Below are 16,091 nucleotides of genomic sequence, written 5' to 3'. Positions count from 1 at the left end.
AAAAAAATCTTTAAAAAAAATAAATAATTGAATTCAATGAAAATGAATATTCACTAAAAATGAATGTTCACAGCCAGGGACCTTCCTGACCAGTTCCTGGTATCTGTTCATATCAACTATACAATTGATCTGGTTGCCCACTAAGAAAGGTTTGCCCTTACATTTTATAAATATATTTAAGTCATTATCATTTATATCTAGATGTTGCACAAAACCTTGACTATTACCAAAACAACAACTGACCTAAAGAGCTTTTACACACATACTCACATTGGTTTACTGAATTTGTTTGTGGGTCAGATCCCCTCCAGCTTCAGAAGGAAGGATGTCAGAATTAGAAGTAGGGTTTTGACGTCATTAGGAGAAAAGGCTATGGGTGTTTGTCCTGAGCTCAGTCCAAAAAGCAAAGTCACAACCATGAACAGAGATCCTATGCTCATTCAACAAATACTTCTGTTTGTGAATGAAACCACAGACAAGAATGGACATGTGAATCAGACACAGTTCCCACCCTGTAGATGGCCACAGTCTAGCTGGGAAACAGGAAAGTAGATAAGCAATTGCCACCAAGTCAGACGAATACTTACGCAGGTCCTGTGCATAGAATCTTATGAACGCATAAGAGGGACGCAGCTGCAGCCAGGGGTAAGGGAAGAGGTGCAGGAGAGTAAGTGGGCTTAGCCAGACCCAGGCGGGCAGGAGGTGGTTGGAGGGGCGCCATGAGCATTGAGGGCCTGCTCTAAGGAGCTGAGCACACAGCCCAGCCTTTCTAAGCAGTCGCACGGGCTGAGCCATGAGCCCTTTGCAAAGGTGTGGGTGTGGAAGGGTACACTGATTCCATCCTTCCTGCCGATCGGTCATCCTCTCAATGCACCCTTCTCCCCTGTAGCCCCTCTTAGAGTGAAATTGACCTCTGGCCTGTCATTTGTAATCCCACTCTGGACTAACAGCGTGCTCAGTCAGTAGTCACGACCTAGTGAAGTGGACTCTTTCCGGGAAGCAGAGAAAGTCATGGAAGGAGACAGCAGCCCAGAATTGTGACAAGAGGAGGTACAGCTGAAGTGGCTTAGCTTGGCCATTAAAAAAACAAAAACATAGTGATTTGTCATTTCTCACGCAACAGTCAGTGAAAGGAAGCAGATTAAAAAAACAAAATCAAACAACTCTAGTTACAAAGCTAGAGCTGGTAACTATGATTCTGAGGGGCCAAAAACCTCAAAATTCCCCCTTTCACACTATGAATGACCCCACATTTCCCATTATTAAAAAACAATCACCAAAACAGAGTACTCGTGTGTTATTCTGCAGTTATGAACACTCCTATCTGTACCACACACTTTTCAGTAAGTTTCTAGGGACAAGCTGAGCATAGACTTCAATGAAATACACATTTCTAAGAGAAAAAGATTCGCCTGAATTAGAAGTACATTCGTAGCCCTGCTGTTGACTCCCCAGCAACAAAGCATAAAGCAATGGGGGGAGAAAGGTTTTCTACTAAAAATCCATTAATTATCAAGAGTTAATTGATAAGTGAAAAAAATTATTTGAGTTTTTTAAAGAGATAAAAATAAACATTCTACTCATTTGGTTTTATTTAATGAAGATTACATAGCAACAGTAATTAAAAATTAGAACGTACTTTTCTATCATATCCAGTTATAGAAAGCTGGCTAGAGTTGGGAGAAGTAACGGTGGGCATTAAAGGAAATAGAGACACAAGTAGAGAAAGAGAAAAGCAGGAACAAGAACATTTAGAGAGTGGAAGGTGCTCATTTAAGAACCTATTAATCTTATAGTCTTACTGGGTATTCTGGCTAAAATCATTCAGACACGGCACTGGCAATTCAGAGCATAAATATCAATGCTTAGTACTTGCCACTTCAATCTGTCTACTTACCTATGTATTTTAAAGTTTATGACAAAAGCACCTTCACCTGTTAGAGAATTTAATTCTCACTTCAGCTCCATGAGGTCAGTATTTTTTTTTNGTGAATGCCTAGAGGTGCCCACTGCCCTCATGGCTGGCTGACAGAGGGTGTAGGAGAAGAGCACTGAGTCAACATCAGCAATAAAATGTACACACAATGCTCCTTGATGCCTATCACCTGGTAGACAGTTATGGGCTGTGGACTGAGTTATTCTAGGGAGGAAGAGAAAAACATCTTAATTTCTTCCTCTTCATCCTTTAAGTCTCGGAACTAGTGCTCTCTCCTTCAAGAAGCAAACAACTTCCCCGTTTGGGTCAAGCCAACTCCTTTGTTCTCCACAGCACCATATGGTTCCCTCATCCAGTCAGAGCACTTATCACTTTGTATCCATCAGTAGACATGCAAGTTCCATGGGGACAAGGACTTGGGCTTTTTAAAAAAATCATAACATTCTTAAGAACCTACACAAGGCCAAGTTCATATTAGGAACTCAGGAAATGTTTACTGAGTTAATGACGAGACCAAGCTAGGAAATTCTATTCTTCCCTCTTCTTTCATGGGTGGAGAAAGCACAGGCTTTGCATGTGCTCATTCATTCATTCACTGAGTTTCAATGATTTAGCAAACAAATGCTGCAAAATACTAGAGATACTGTAATAAAGCAGCAAGTTTAAAGATTACAGTGCAATTTGATAAACGTTGCTAAAGATAAAAATATTAAGAGTCAGTGAAGTTGGAGAGATGTACAACCCATCACAGAAGTCCTCCCAAGAGGTGACAGTTGAGCCGGGTTGTGAAAGATGAGCAAATACGGGCAAGAGGGAGACAGACTTCTAGGCAGAGGGTCTGGAGAAAAGGCCGCATGTTCAAGACGCGCAAAGGGGAGGGGCTGGACTGGGACAGCAGCAGAGGCTGGCAAGGTAAATTAGAAGCAGCTTACGCTGCGCTAAGGAGTCTGGGCCTTCTCTTCCGTGGAGGAGTTACGTGATCAGCTTTACTTAGAAATTCCGTAATTACATGGAAAAGAATGGATACATTCAATGTTTGAGAAATTAGGGACCACAAGGCTGGAGTCCCAAGCTGGGAACATTGGCCTAAATGATCATTAGCTAAATCAAATGAAACAGAAAGTAAGATTTAAAAAGGTAAACATTTCCTTTTCCTGGTACTTCTCTGGTAGAGGTTGTCCACTTCTTGCGAAAATCAACTGCATTTTTTTCTGAAGTCTAATATTTAAATAACAACATTCTTACTGTCATATAGTCACAATAATTTAGGAAGAGTAAGCAAATAATGTTGCAAAAACGGAAGGACTTTCCAATACCTGAGACGCTTTGTCTGTTGGAATCTGAATCCCCGTTACTGGAGTTAGAATTGTTGGAGGAGTTGTTGTCAACCCCTCCCAGAAGGGGGCGCAAGTGACTCACTGAGACTTGCTCAATGAAGGATGTTCCGTACTTGCGAAAATACCACCATTCAAATATCTAGAATAGAAAAATAATAAGCACGTTATGGTTCTTGTTATTGTTTATAATTTTATGCACATGTCCATAAAATATGTTTCATTTACTAATTATATCTACCTTAAGTACTTAAACAGTTTTTATTCCAAAAATGTCTTTCATTTATTTTAAAAATTAAAGTGTAATAAAATTAAAATTTAATTTAATTTGATTTATATTTTAAATTCTTAATGTTGTTTTCTCCATTTAATATTGGTTTTCAAGAAAAATCTGTAACTACAATCATGGATAAAAGAACACTGTTAAGAGTTGCTCAATATTATTTTCCTCCAAATTTACATAGTACTCTAATAACAAAATCATCATAACTTAAAAAGAACTTCAGAAAGGTATACAAATAGGCCCGTTTTAAAAGTGTGGCTTACGAAATATCCCAATTCTTGGCACTTTACATTCTGATAAAGCCATGCCTGCCTCGAATTTTTAAGATAGCAAAATTCCTCTTAAGGAATAAGTAGCTCCTTGGAGAAATGCTGGTTTTGCAAAAAGAGTGAAAGGCATCCCATTTCATGTATGGCTGGCACCCAACTGCTGAGAGACTCAGCAATGTCCCACCTGTTAAGAAGGGCTTTATAAAACACAAGCATCTGCTGTCCACCACTCATGCTTCCTAGTCCACAAGATTACCAATTGTTACGTACTGTGCACCACACAAGAAAAAAGAAATAACTCTCCTTAATAAAAGGAAAGAGGCAATGATGCTCATGTGACTAGACTGCACTCAGGATTCCCTGAGCACTGGGGATGCAGGTGGCCTCTCCCCGCCTTTCCCAGCGGCCCCTGCCCTCTTGTGAATACCCCCACTGCTGCTCAAGTTGCTCTCTCCCACATCCTTTCCTCTCCTCCCGGTTTGATTTGCAATTTGTTTCTTAAGCAGTCACAAATGATTACGCAGAAGAAATTTAAGAATCAATTATATCCCAAAGTCTCACAGGATAACTAAACTATATTTTTATAACATAATATAGAATGTGGAATTAACATAGAATTAATTACCTTTATCCTTATTTTTATTTCATAAAAACAAGGTTTTGATATCTACTCTGGAATCGGCTTTGGGCTATTATTTAAAAATTGATGTTTTCTCTCTTTTTCTCTACCCAAAATTTCTTTAAAACAAGACAGAAAGAACATCTATGAATGACCAGAAGGAACTAACGATCAAACCAAATGTTTCCAATCCTATTAACAGGACAACTTGACTTAATTCCAAAGAGTTACCCCTTCTGACCATAAGAATTTTCACGTGTTAATAATACAAGTAATTTCACTGGGCAGATAGGAGAATATGGTTGAAAGCTAAGAAGAAACAGGACTAGTCTATACCATGTGAAGTGCTATTAATAAGTATAAGAGCTTTTGCTTAAAGAAGGAAGAAAGTTTAAAAAATGGTAAATTCACAAACCATGGATCTAGCGGGGAATTTGTAAACTCAGATGAGTTAATCTATTTGACATCAGTTTGTTCAACTGTAAAGTGGAAATCGTATTTATTTTTATCATAAATCATATTGCTATTAAGAATATATTTATTATTAAGGGTCCTCAGTTTCACAGCCACATAAAACATTTCAGTTCAGACCCCATGTGAAAGACCTGGTTCAGAGCCTGCTGCATAGATGGTTCTCGAAAGTGACAGCAAAGCCATCGTTTATTTCACTGAGGACGTGCACACCGCCATGGGCAGCACACCTCACATACTGCTGGGATGCACCCGTCTTTCTGCCGGTCTACACTTCAGGCTAGTACAGCATCTTGTTTTGTTCCTAAGTTGGCCGAAAGCCCTGAAAATCGCTATGAAAAAGGGTATTGCTCAGCATTTAGTCCCGACCACCCGTTAATGCCCTGAAGAACTTAGAAGAGAAGGGAGGCCCCAAAGGACTCAGAGCTGTGGTCGTAGACTGGCAGTGGCTCTCAGTCACATGTGGTTGGGTGGGGGTGGGGGGAGGCCACTTTCTTTGCCCTGTCTTTGCTCCGCTTTCTGTATTACCTTGCGTGGACACACACCGGGCCCAGTTCACTCAGCCGCACGGCACTACAGGCTCCATACCAGGCACCAGCTGTGCTCCAGGTGACAGAGCACCAACGTGGCCCATGCCACAGACCCACGATGCCTCTCACAGGTTGCTTCCACCACAGAAACACCTTGCGATGCTTCAGTTCTGATTTCTCAGTTCCTCCAGAAGAATCCCAGGATGCCAGCATTAAAATGGACTTTAAAGGACCATGGACGACTCCATTTATTGTAGAAATGAGGAATAAGCATGCAGTGACCCGACCCGGCTAATTAAGGAGCTGCTTAGTCTGGGCCACTAATCTTACGAAGGCCCTATAACAAGAAATCTTTTTCTAACTCTCTTGATCATTAAACACAGACAGGTATAGCCTATCATTGCCCTTTTTAAATCTTCACTTCGTAGTAACCTCCCACTCTCCTGTCCGTCAGGGCTTTCTTCGCTGTCAAACCCAACACAGAAGTATCTATCAAACAGACCAGAGTATTGATCCTAAGGCATCAATGACTCCTCTCAATTCACATTTACACTATAATAGCAGATAGACCTCCCACCCAGTATTTCTAATGTAGGAAGAATAATGGACCTCGGCAAAGACTGGGTTATTTTTGCAGCTGTTTGGGCGAGAAGAGTAGGGCCTTCTCAGGCCCTTTTGTCACAGCAGTAGATGGCTTCTTACCCATCCCTGTCTGTCTCTATACTCGTGTCCTAAACACCCTGGAGCACAGGCTCCAATATGCACTGAATGGGCAGCCAGTGAAGGAAAGAAAGCACTTGAAGCCTTCTTCAACTTCAAACCAAGTCTCTAGTTTGGGGTCTCAGCGTAACAATCTGCCCCTTATCCTGAAACACGCAGGCTTTGGGCCAGCACCTCAGGATATTTTAAAAGAGCTGCACTGACCCAAATGGGCAGATGGTGTTATCTAACATGAACATACTTGGTGTCACTTTCAATTCTTCTCCCTGGTGCATAACCTACAATGTAAACCACAAAGCTCTCATAAACAAATTTCAATTTTAAAATTAGTCTTTGGACATGTGAGTAGCTTACTGAGCTTGCCACAGTGGAAGAAAAAGTTTTTAATCTGAAAAATAACCATAGAATTAACATACAAATGTATGTATGTCATAGTCTTAAAAACATAATCTCTCTCGTACTTTTCTCCTATCATGCTTCCACCCCAAGGATTATACAAAATAAGTAAAATGAAAACTAAAAAGGATCAACTAGGTTTAACATTCAGGAAGCCAACAGTGACCCTACCATCTAGCTGAAAGTTGAAAACACTAATACACTTCAGGACAGCTGAGTTGTATGACCTGGGCTGGTTCCCTTGGTTCTCTGGGGCTCAGGTATTTAATGTATAAAATAAGGTGACAGCAAGCACTCTGTTAATGCTGGATAGATGGATGGAAGGGTGGGAGGGAGGGACAGAGGAAGCGAGGGAGGGAGACTGGACTGATGGATGGTCAGAAGGTTGAATGGATGGATGATAAGCACTGGCCCAGAGATTTAATGGGACATAATCTAAATAAACAGCAGGACCAATGAAAGGTTTTGTGTTCATTTTGTTTGTTATAAAAAAGAGAGGTCTACACATATTTGTGGATGAGGAAAGAATCTAGTGGAGAGAGAGAAACTGCAGACGCAAAAGAGTACAAGGAAGCAAGAGGCAAAATGGCAAGCGCTCAGGAAACACACCCACCCTGCCCCAAAAAGGTAACCTACCATTTCTTGTTCTGAGACAGAAAAAAAAAAAATGGGAAGGATGAATGACTAGAGGGACACATTCCATTTTGGAAAGCAGGGTGTGATATGAGCTATGTAAGAAGACAGCGAAGGAATTAAAGTGGGTGACACTGATCTTGGTGGAGACAGCAGGTGAATAAGGGAATAATTCTCCTTCTGAGAATAAGGAAGTGGGGATGGGATTGGAAATGTGAGGGTGGAAAAAGTGGCTTGGATCTATCTCTTGCAGAACAGAAGGGCCATAAGCGATACTCAGGACCCTGATCACATTTCAAACAGAGACCCGTTTGTCAAGGTCTCAGTTACCAATGCCTTGGGAGCTCCTCCATTACTACGGACAGAAGCACAGGATGACTAGTGCACGGGGCTGGGGAGAGGATCCAGGTTTGCAGCTGGCCTGAGGTGCAAACTGGTCTCATCTCCCACAGGGAGGTAACAAAAATGTGACAGAGGAATAACAGACGAGGCCCTTCCATGTTTCCTGCAGTCCTGAAGGTGCCTAGATTGTTCCTAGTCAATAAGAGCGCCTCTTCTTGAACTGATGTTCTACATGTAAAATACTTCTCTTCGTGAATATACTCTAGATCACACTCAAAAACACTTCAAAGTTCCCATGTGGTAGGACCTCAGTAACCCTGCACCAACTCCGTTAACTCCACGGGAAGTATAAAGCTGTCACAGTCTGCAGCTGAGTAAGCGCTTCCTAAGGATTAAAGTGGATGATGCTATCACCAGAGGGTAAATACAGTGACGGTGGAGATTAAAGAGGAAACAGGACACTTTCTAGCAGCCCACTGCTATGGAAAAACTGCCAAATTGACACCTGCTCTAAATCTTCAGAAATATATCTAGCGGTGAACAGTTTTTGACAAGAGGGGATCTTCTGGGCTTACACGGCACAAACTAAGGCTAAGTTGCTATGGGTTATAGTAAGATCCATAACCTTTTAGTTTCCTGTTAGAATTCTCAGTATATCCTTTCTTCAGACCCACCGACCCTTTCCAAGTGCCTCCCAATTCCTCACGACAGGCTTTTTTTTTTTTTTTAAGATTTTTATTGGGGAATTGGGGAAGGGGAACAGCCAAGTTGTCCTTCAGTGTTAGTTGTGGAGGGTGCAGCTAGCTCAGCTCCAAGTCCAGTCACCATCCGGCCGCCCGACGGCAGCTCAGCTCAAGGTGCTGTGTTCAATCTTAGTTGTGTGTGTGTGTGTGTGGGGGGAATAGTCCACCATCCCATGTGGGAGTCGAACTGGCATCGTAGTTGTTAGGAGCACGTGCTCTCACCAGCTGAGCCATCCTGCCACCTGTGGGCAGCTCAGCTTAGGCGCAGCTCACTGGCCCATGGGGGGATCTAACTGGCAACCCTGTTGCTCAGAGCTCGCGCTCTTAACCAATTGAGCCACTCGGCCGGTCCACGGCAGACGTTTTAACTCTTGGCTCCTGTATGTTTTGCTTAGAAAGCTACACCGTGGGTCTGGACCTCCGGCTTTCCTGGGCTCAGTCAACCTCTCCTCAGCCACCTGCTCCCCTAAACAGTGGAGGGGGCTGAGTTAAGAACTGGTACTCACGNTTTTTTTTTTAAAGAAACAAACTGTATAATTAACGACATTTCTCCTCTGGCCCACAGTTAAAAAGATTACTGCAAATTTTGAGAGGTTCTGCACTCGGGTCAATCTGCACGGATCCAACAGTTAAACAAATACACGAACAGTCTGCCCTGTAGCAGTCACAATCTCCTCACTCCCCATTCCCCACACCCTACCCCAAATTATTCTTAGGTAGCTCAGGTCTTTCAGCTTTTAATCAGAACAAATGACTCTTTAAGGAATCTTTAAGAATGATTCCTTAAGCTACACTATGAGTTTTCATATAGACTAATGTTTACACCTGGTATTTTCAGTTTATTTTTAGTTTTTCTGACAATTTTATCAAATAAGCAATGCCCCTGAAGTGCTTTTGCCAATGTCCAGGAGACTTTGTCGGCCATGTTGTATTTCGTGTAAGAGTCAGCAAAAACCTATCTTATGACGCTCCAAGAAAATCAACAGATTCACTCTTCTGTTATTAAGACAATAGTCATTTTATTATTATTAAGACAATAGGAATTTAAAAACGAGTTCCTCTATTTTAAGAAAATGTTTTGATTACTCTCAGCTTTGACCTTCTTTTTCCTTTATATTTAGCTGAAACCAGACTATGATATAGAAAGTTATTAAGGGTAGAGATAAACACAATGTACTTTTATAATATTTTTCTTATTAAATAATAAAAACAACACAAGAAAAAAGAAGTGGAAAATGATATTAGTCCCATGGTATCTGGTATTTCCATACCAGCATACATGTTTGGTGGGCTGATTTAGCCAAATATTAGAAACCCAAATGTTAAGAAGTGGGGCGACTGGGCCCTAAAATTACTAAGGATAATTTCCATCTGCTTAAATGTAACTATTTGAACATTCTTATGACATCAGATCATAAATGCTATATCTATTCTAGATAGAAATGAATAGAACTACTGCATGCATGCACAGTAGTAGACATTCAGTAAATACTAGTGGAATTAAATTAATAATAATATTCAAAAGCTCAGTCTTAGGTGAAAACTCAGTATAATAAAAATGGGAATTTCCATGATTATTATTGTTGACTGTATTTTTATAAAGGGTAATCTATGCATGAAGCTTATTTAAGGCATCCACAAAGACAGACAGCAAAATAATAGTGACAGTAAGAAGAGTGTGGGCTCTTTATTAAATTAAGGAAAGATGTCAAGAGATTTAAGCTGGGTAGAGAGANATGCTAGCAGGAAACTTCCATCAAATTGTTTTCTCAGACCTCCAAAGTGGTTAGACAACACATATGGAATAGTTTAATCCATCATTTGCATTGTTCCCTGTGAGAAAACAGAATATTCTTTTCTTTCATTTTATTGTTCTTTCAGCCCTATTAAACCTCTCTTCCTTCCTGTCAGCTCCTATTATGGTTGCAACTTCCCTTGTGCCCTTCCTCATTCGCCAAAGGTAAAAAAGTGAAAATAGAAGCTGTAATAGCTTAGCTTGCTCACATGCTAATTTTGAACAGATTCCAGATTGCACAGCTTTTAAAATTAAAGAACTTGCCCTTTTTATCAGAACGACATTGCGATGGACAAACACTAAGGTAACCCAATGGCCTCCCTCCCCTCGAATGCAGGCAGGACATGTAACTCACTTCTAATGAAGATGTGTAAGACAGCGACTTGGTAGCAGGCATGCAGACATCTCCTTGCTAGTTCAGTGTTGGAAGTGGCCACGTTGAGAAGCCCATGTGGCAATGGACTACGGGCCAACAGCCAATAGGAAACAGAAGCCTTCAGTTCTACAGCAATGATTTCTGCCAATGGCCTGAGTGAGCTTTGGAGGTAGATTCTCCTTCAGATGAACTTGTAGATAAGCTCACAGCTTGATGGACACCTTCAGTACAGCCTGGTGAGACCCAGAGCAAAAGACCCAGCTATCCTGTGCCTGCATCCTTAACCAACAGAAACTGTGAGATAATACATGTGGGTTGTTTTAAGCTGCTGTATCTGTGATCACTTGTTATGCAGTAATATAAAACTGATCCAATCATGTATAATTCATGAAAGTGAAAATCAGTGTGGACATCTGACAACTCTGGCTAACTGCAGGATGCCCAGAAAGGGTATGAAGACATGCCAACTCTATCTGCCCCGAGAGCTTCTTTCTCAACTGTCCATAAATAAAATATACCTGCAAACTCTGCTGCCATGACACATTAGTCCACAGGCTGATCTGTAACTGTCTTTGTAAACCCTTAATATTAAAGTAGCAGCTGAGAGAAAACGTTTTTTTAAATATGGAAATAGGCACATTTTAAATATACAATATTTGCATGTTTGAAAAAAAAAAGTCAGTTTTACACCTGGGCACAGCATCAGTTTAATGGAAGATTGAAAGCACCAGTGGGCGCATTTTCTATCGGGTTGCCAGAAAAGTCATGATGCATTTTTGCAATGAAAAACATAGCAAAAATACGTCATGACTTTTCCGACAACCCAATAATTTGGTTCCTCTGCTTCCCCTCTCCTTGCACTTCACCCTGGTTCCCTTGGGCTCTGAGAAGGTCCCAAGCTCTCATGCACCACAATTCCCTTTATAAATCCTGTGGCATTTATCCTTGTAAGAAAAAAGACATAGAAGTGTATTTTTAGACTCATGCCTATGACAAGAAGCCCTCATAAATCATTCTGTCTCCTCTTCCCCTTGCCCTTGATGTTGCCTTGGCAACTTTAAAGGTGGACTGTTTCTGCTGTCCTGGGCATCTGGCTCTGCTGAGGAGAGGAGCTGGCACTTTCTTTCCTCAGCTGTGATCTTGGGAACCACATGGAAGCAGTAGTCAGTCTTCTGCTTCTTGTCCCTTGCTGTAGGGAGGCCATCTGTCCAGCCATGAAGGTCTCTCCAAAACCTGGTTACCTGCAAACCCTGACAGTCCTCACGCCAATGGAAACAAGATCTCAAATTATCTGTCCCCTTTATTTACAATTAGGCAGACGATGAGGAACTATATCCTGGTCAAGAGCAGGAGAAAGGCTTGTATCCGGCTTCCTGTATTCTTAGTGATTTAAAATGTGTTTTGATTTAGGGTTGAACACCATTTTATGACTATTTCTCTTTCTCATGAACTGTTTACCATCAGGAAGGAAAAAAGATATGCCTGTCTCCAATGGAAGAAGACCTTCCCTGTAGTTACACAGCAAAGAGACTGAAACCTCATGGAGACACGGTCCTCCTGGCTCTGGGCACCTCTAGCCAACAAGCACTCACTGTGCCTCCGTCCTCCAGCACCCAGCACAGCCTGGTCCAGAGAGGTCCTCCCCATTTGATGAATGCTGAATGACTGTAAGGGCAGGGTGCTAGGTGAGAAAGTTGTGACAACCATTCCCCAGGACTTCTGATTTTAAAAAAACAAAAACAAACAAAATCCTTCCTCGTATATATGNCGGCCGGCCCCATGAGGTCAGTATTATCCATCGTATGCCACAGCTGAAGGCTGGGCAAACTGAACACCAGTGGTCCCGCCCCCAGAGCTCAGGCCATGACACCACAGGGCGCACATGGGTGTGGATAAAAATATTACAGAACAAAATAGCAAAAGGAAAATAGCAGCCTTTCATTAGAAAAACAGAGGAAGCTATAAATAAATGATACGAAATGATGGATGTTTATAATACTGTACTTATTTTTACCTCTGACCTTTAAAAACAGCTCCGCTATGTTCTTGTCACTGGTGTGTGCCACCCCAGGGGGACAGCGGGCAGCCGCCCTGAAGAGGGAAGAGTCCGGCTGAAGGTTTGTGCCCTGTTACCGTGGGGATGGACACTGCAGGCCAGACGGCCTTAACGCCAAGGAACAGCTTGCCTTGTCTCTTCAAGGTTGCTAGCAACCATTTTGAAAACATGTGGTCTGATAAAGTAATAAAACTTGGATCAGCACCTAAAAATTGTGCTTTGAAATGTAAATTGGACTTTCCTGAAATCTACAGGCGCATCAGTGTGACCTGCACATCTGCTGGGGCAAACTGAGCTCAAGAACAAACAGGAAAAGACTAATGGAGCTCTGTGAAGGACACACTCACAGCATTTTCCGAATGTCTTACTTCAACCCAGAGACAACAGTTAATAAGTCAGAAGGCTGTTGATTTGCTCCAGCTGCACACTCCCAACAGGTCGCTGCTCAAATAACACTGTACCCGTTATTCTAGGGCAGCCTCTGGGACTGCACCAGGAGCATTCCGAAGATGCTGAACTTGAACTTGACAGTCTTCTCATTTAATTAATCAGTAAATGGGAAGGAACTGAGTATGGCCCTAAAAGGAAACTAGGTAGGAGGGATAGGTATAAGGAATGAAAAGTAAGTGACCTCTATGGATCACAGAGGAGAGGAGATAAGGTAATGCAACAGATCAACCGTGAGAAGTAAAGAATCACTCCTGTGAGCTGGGAACTAGAATACCAGAGGGCTTACTCGGGAATCACGTGCACTCTCCCTGTGAGGCCCTGCCTGCGACAAGCCAGTCACGTTTCTGGGCCTTGTGACAATAAGAGCCTTCCTCCATATGCTTCAGAGCACAGGCAGTCACACTCCTGGGAAAAGCCTTCCGTAAAATGGTGACCACTGGACCCCGTGCCTTTGTCTCCTTAGATGGGGTCCACCTGATGCAGAGAAGTCCTGGAATGAAAGGACTCAGGCAGCATCAAAGACTTGAAGGTCCTGACTAGACAGCACTGAGTAAGCAGCATAGCAAAGAGTACAAAACCCCAACTATGGGCCTGCTTTGTCCTGGGTTCCTTCTAATGCATGTGAAATAGAAAAAAACAACAAAGTTCCAAAATAATAATCAGCAATCATTTAAAAAGTTAGGAGGAAAAGTCCCTAGAAAGAAAGGTTAACGAAACTAAGCTTATTTAGGCTGGATGGGGGAAAAAAACCTGAAAAGATCCTACGTAAAAGCGTTTTGCCTGGGAAAGACCAGGATTCGGAGACGGTCTTTAAGTGTGAAACCAACTGTGGTATGGCGTCCCCCCCAGGAGAGTCCCACACCTTCCCAGAGCTGCTCTCCCTCATAACCTCAGTGCGTATTAGCTCAATGTCTACCTGGGACAGGTGCTGGGGACACAGCAGCACACAGAGCACTGTTCCTGCTCCCAGTCACAATCTATTGGGTGAGACAGAAAAGTAAACTGATAAGCAAATACTAAAGAGGACAAGTCAGGAAGTTATGAGGACACAGGGCACCAATTAGGAGAGCAAGAAAAATGTTGGCCCAGGGGCCAGCTGAGTGGCCCAGTTGGTTAAGAGCATGAGCTCTGAGCAACATCGTCGCTGGTTCAATTCCCACATGTGCCAGTGAGCTCCGCCCAAGCTGAGCTGCCACTGAGCTGCCCACAAGGGATGGTTCAGCTGGTGAGAGCACGTGCTCCTAACAAGGTTGCCAGTTCAATTCTGCATGGGATGGGGGACACATACCACGCCCCCCACCCCCGCAACTAAGATTGAACACAGCACCTTGAGCTGAGCAGCCACAAGTTGCCGATGGGTGGCCGGATGGCGAATGGACTTGGAGCTGAGCTAGCTGCGCCCTCCACAACTAAGACTGAAGGACAACAATTTGGCTGTTGCCCTTCCTCAATTCCCCAACACTGTTTCCCTTCCCCAATTCCCCAATAAAATCTTAAAAAAAAACAAAAAAGGCACTGCATCTGAGACTTGCGGAATGATGAATCGGGGCTACCCATGTGGCTGCAGGAGTGATGGGTCAGTGAGAGGTTGGGCTCTGAGCATTCCACGCAGAACACTGTGGCCCAGGGGCATGTGCTGGTGCCACGGAGTCTCCGTGGAAGCTGAGGCACTGGTGGGGAGTCACACTTAGATACATGAAATGACTTCCTAAAGTGCCTGCCACACAAACACACGAAATGCTGATTGGCTGGAAGCCCATGGCTGTGCCCTAATGAGACAAATCAGAACGGGTCAAAACTGCATTTCTAAACATGAAAGGTGTTCACTGCCATTTGGTCATCTGCAAACTTACGAGGTCTGACAATTCAGTTCACGAACTCATTCTAGAAAAAGTGCTACATACCTCATTGCTGAATATCACTATGGTCACCTTTGAAGTACTCCCATTGAAAAGCTATGCACTGACGCCAGCGCCTAGCCCACACTACAAAGCAATTTTAGAACTCTTTTTCTGGAATGGCCATCAGAGCTGTTGTCGTATTACCCTTGATGTCCTGAATGTCATCAAAATATCTTCCTTTCAATATTTCTTTTATCTTTGTAAAGAAAGAAGTCATGGGGGCCAGATCAAGTGAATAGGGAGGGTGTTCTAATACAGTTATTTGTTTAGTGGCTAAAAACTCCCTCCCAGACAGTACTGTGTGAGCTGGTGCATTGTCATGATGTAAGAGCCATGAATTGTTGGCGAAAAGTTCAGGTCGTCTAACTTTTCATGCAGCCTTTTCGGTACTTCCAAATAGAAAACTTGGTTAACTGTTTGTCCAGTTAGTACAAAAATTCATAATGAATAATCCCTCTGATATCAAAAAAGGTTAGCAACATCGTTTTGACTCTTGATTTGGACTGACGGAATATTTTCGGTCGTGGAGAATTGGCTGCCATTGTGCACTTTGACGCTTGTTTCAGAGTCATATTGGTAAACCCATGTTTTATCACCAGTGATAACACAACCCAAAACATCATCTTTTCTCTCCAAAAGGTCTTGGCAAACTTCAACTCTCCTTTGCTTTTGTTTATCGGTGAGCTCTTTCAGGGCCATTTTTGCACACACCTTTCCCATGCCAAGATTTTCAGTTAAGATTTTCCTAACTGCTTCTCTATCGATGTTTACCTGGTCTGCTAGACTTCTCACCATCCGTCGACAATTTTGATGCACTATTCGATGAATTTTTGCAATGTTTTTGTCAGTTCTGCTTGTTACTGGCCACGCTGATCTCTCTTCATCAGACACGTTCTTCCCCCTCAGGAAAACGTTTAATCCATTTGTACAATGCCATTTTCTTCATAGCATTATCCCCATAAACTTGGACTAACATGTCCCTGATTTCACTTCCACTCTTGCCAAGTTTAACAAGAAATTTGATGTTTGTTCATTGCTCTAATTCAAGCTCAGGCAGTCTCGTGATGGCACACAAAAAACTGCAACAACAATAATGAAGCCACTCAGCAAGACACTGCCACATGTCAACACAAACACAGCTGGAAGACACTGATATACCAAGTTATGAAACCTTACTGAGTTGTTTGTACAGTGCTGCCAATGTAAGCACTGTACAGTTCGCGAACTTAATTGTCAA

At 42.5% G+C, this 16,091-nt stretch overlaps 1 protein-coding gene across 1 annotated transcript in view; it reads right to left on the bottom strand.

The window, feature by feature from the left end:
• ST7 (suppression of tumorigenicity 7) overlaps window positions 1–15,649 on the bottom strand; it is a 163,961-nt gene extending 148,312 nt beyond the window's left edge. The window contains exons 1-2 of the mRNA XM_019654761.1: window positions 15,626–15,649; window positions 3,253–3,412 (exon numbers count right to left, since the gene is read on the bottom strand). Of these exons, the coding sequence (XP_019510306.1) occupies window positions 3,253–3,412; window positions 15,626–15,649 (184 nt within the window). The remainder of the gene's footprint in view (window positions 1–3,252; window positions 3,413–15,625) is intronic.
• Window positions 15,650–16,091: the final 442 nt, after the last annotated feature.

Source organism: Hipposideros armiger, unplaced genomic scaffold (genome assembly GCF_001890085.2).
Source record: "Hipposideros armiger isolate ML-2016 unplaced genomic scaffold, ASM189008v1 scaffold_230, whole genome shotgun sequence".
Classification (NCBI taxonomy): Eukaryota; Metazoa; Chordata; class Mammalia; order Chiroptera; family Hipposideridae; genus Hipposideros; species Hipposideros armiger.
Note: the sequence above shows the minus strand (reverse complement) of the source record. Positions and strands in the feature narration are given on the sequence as shown.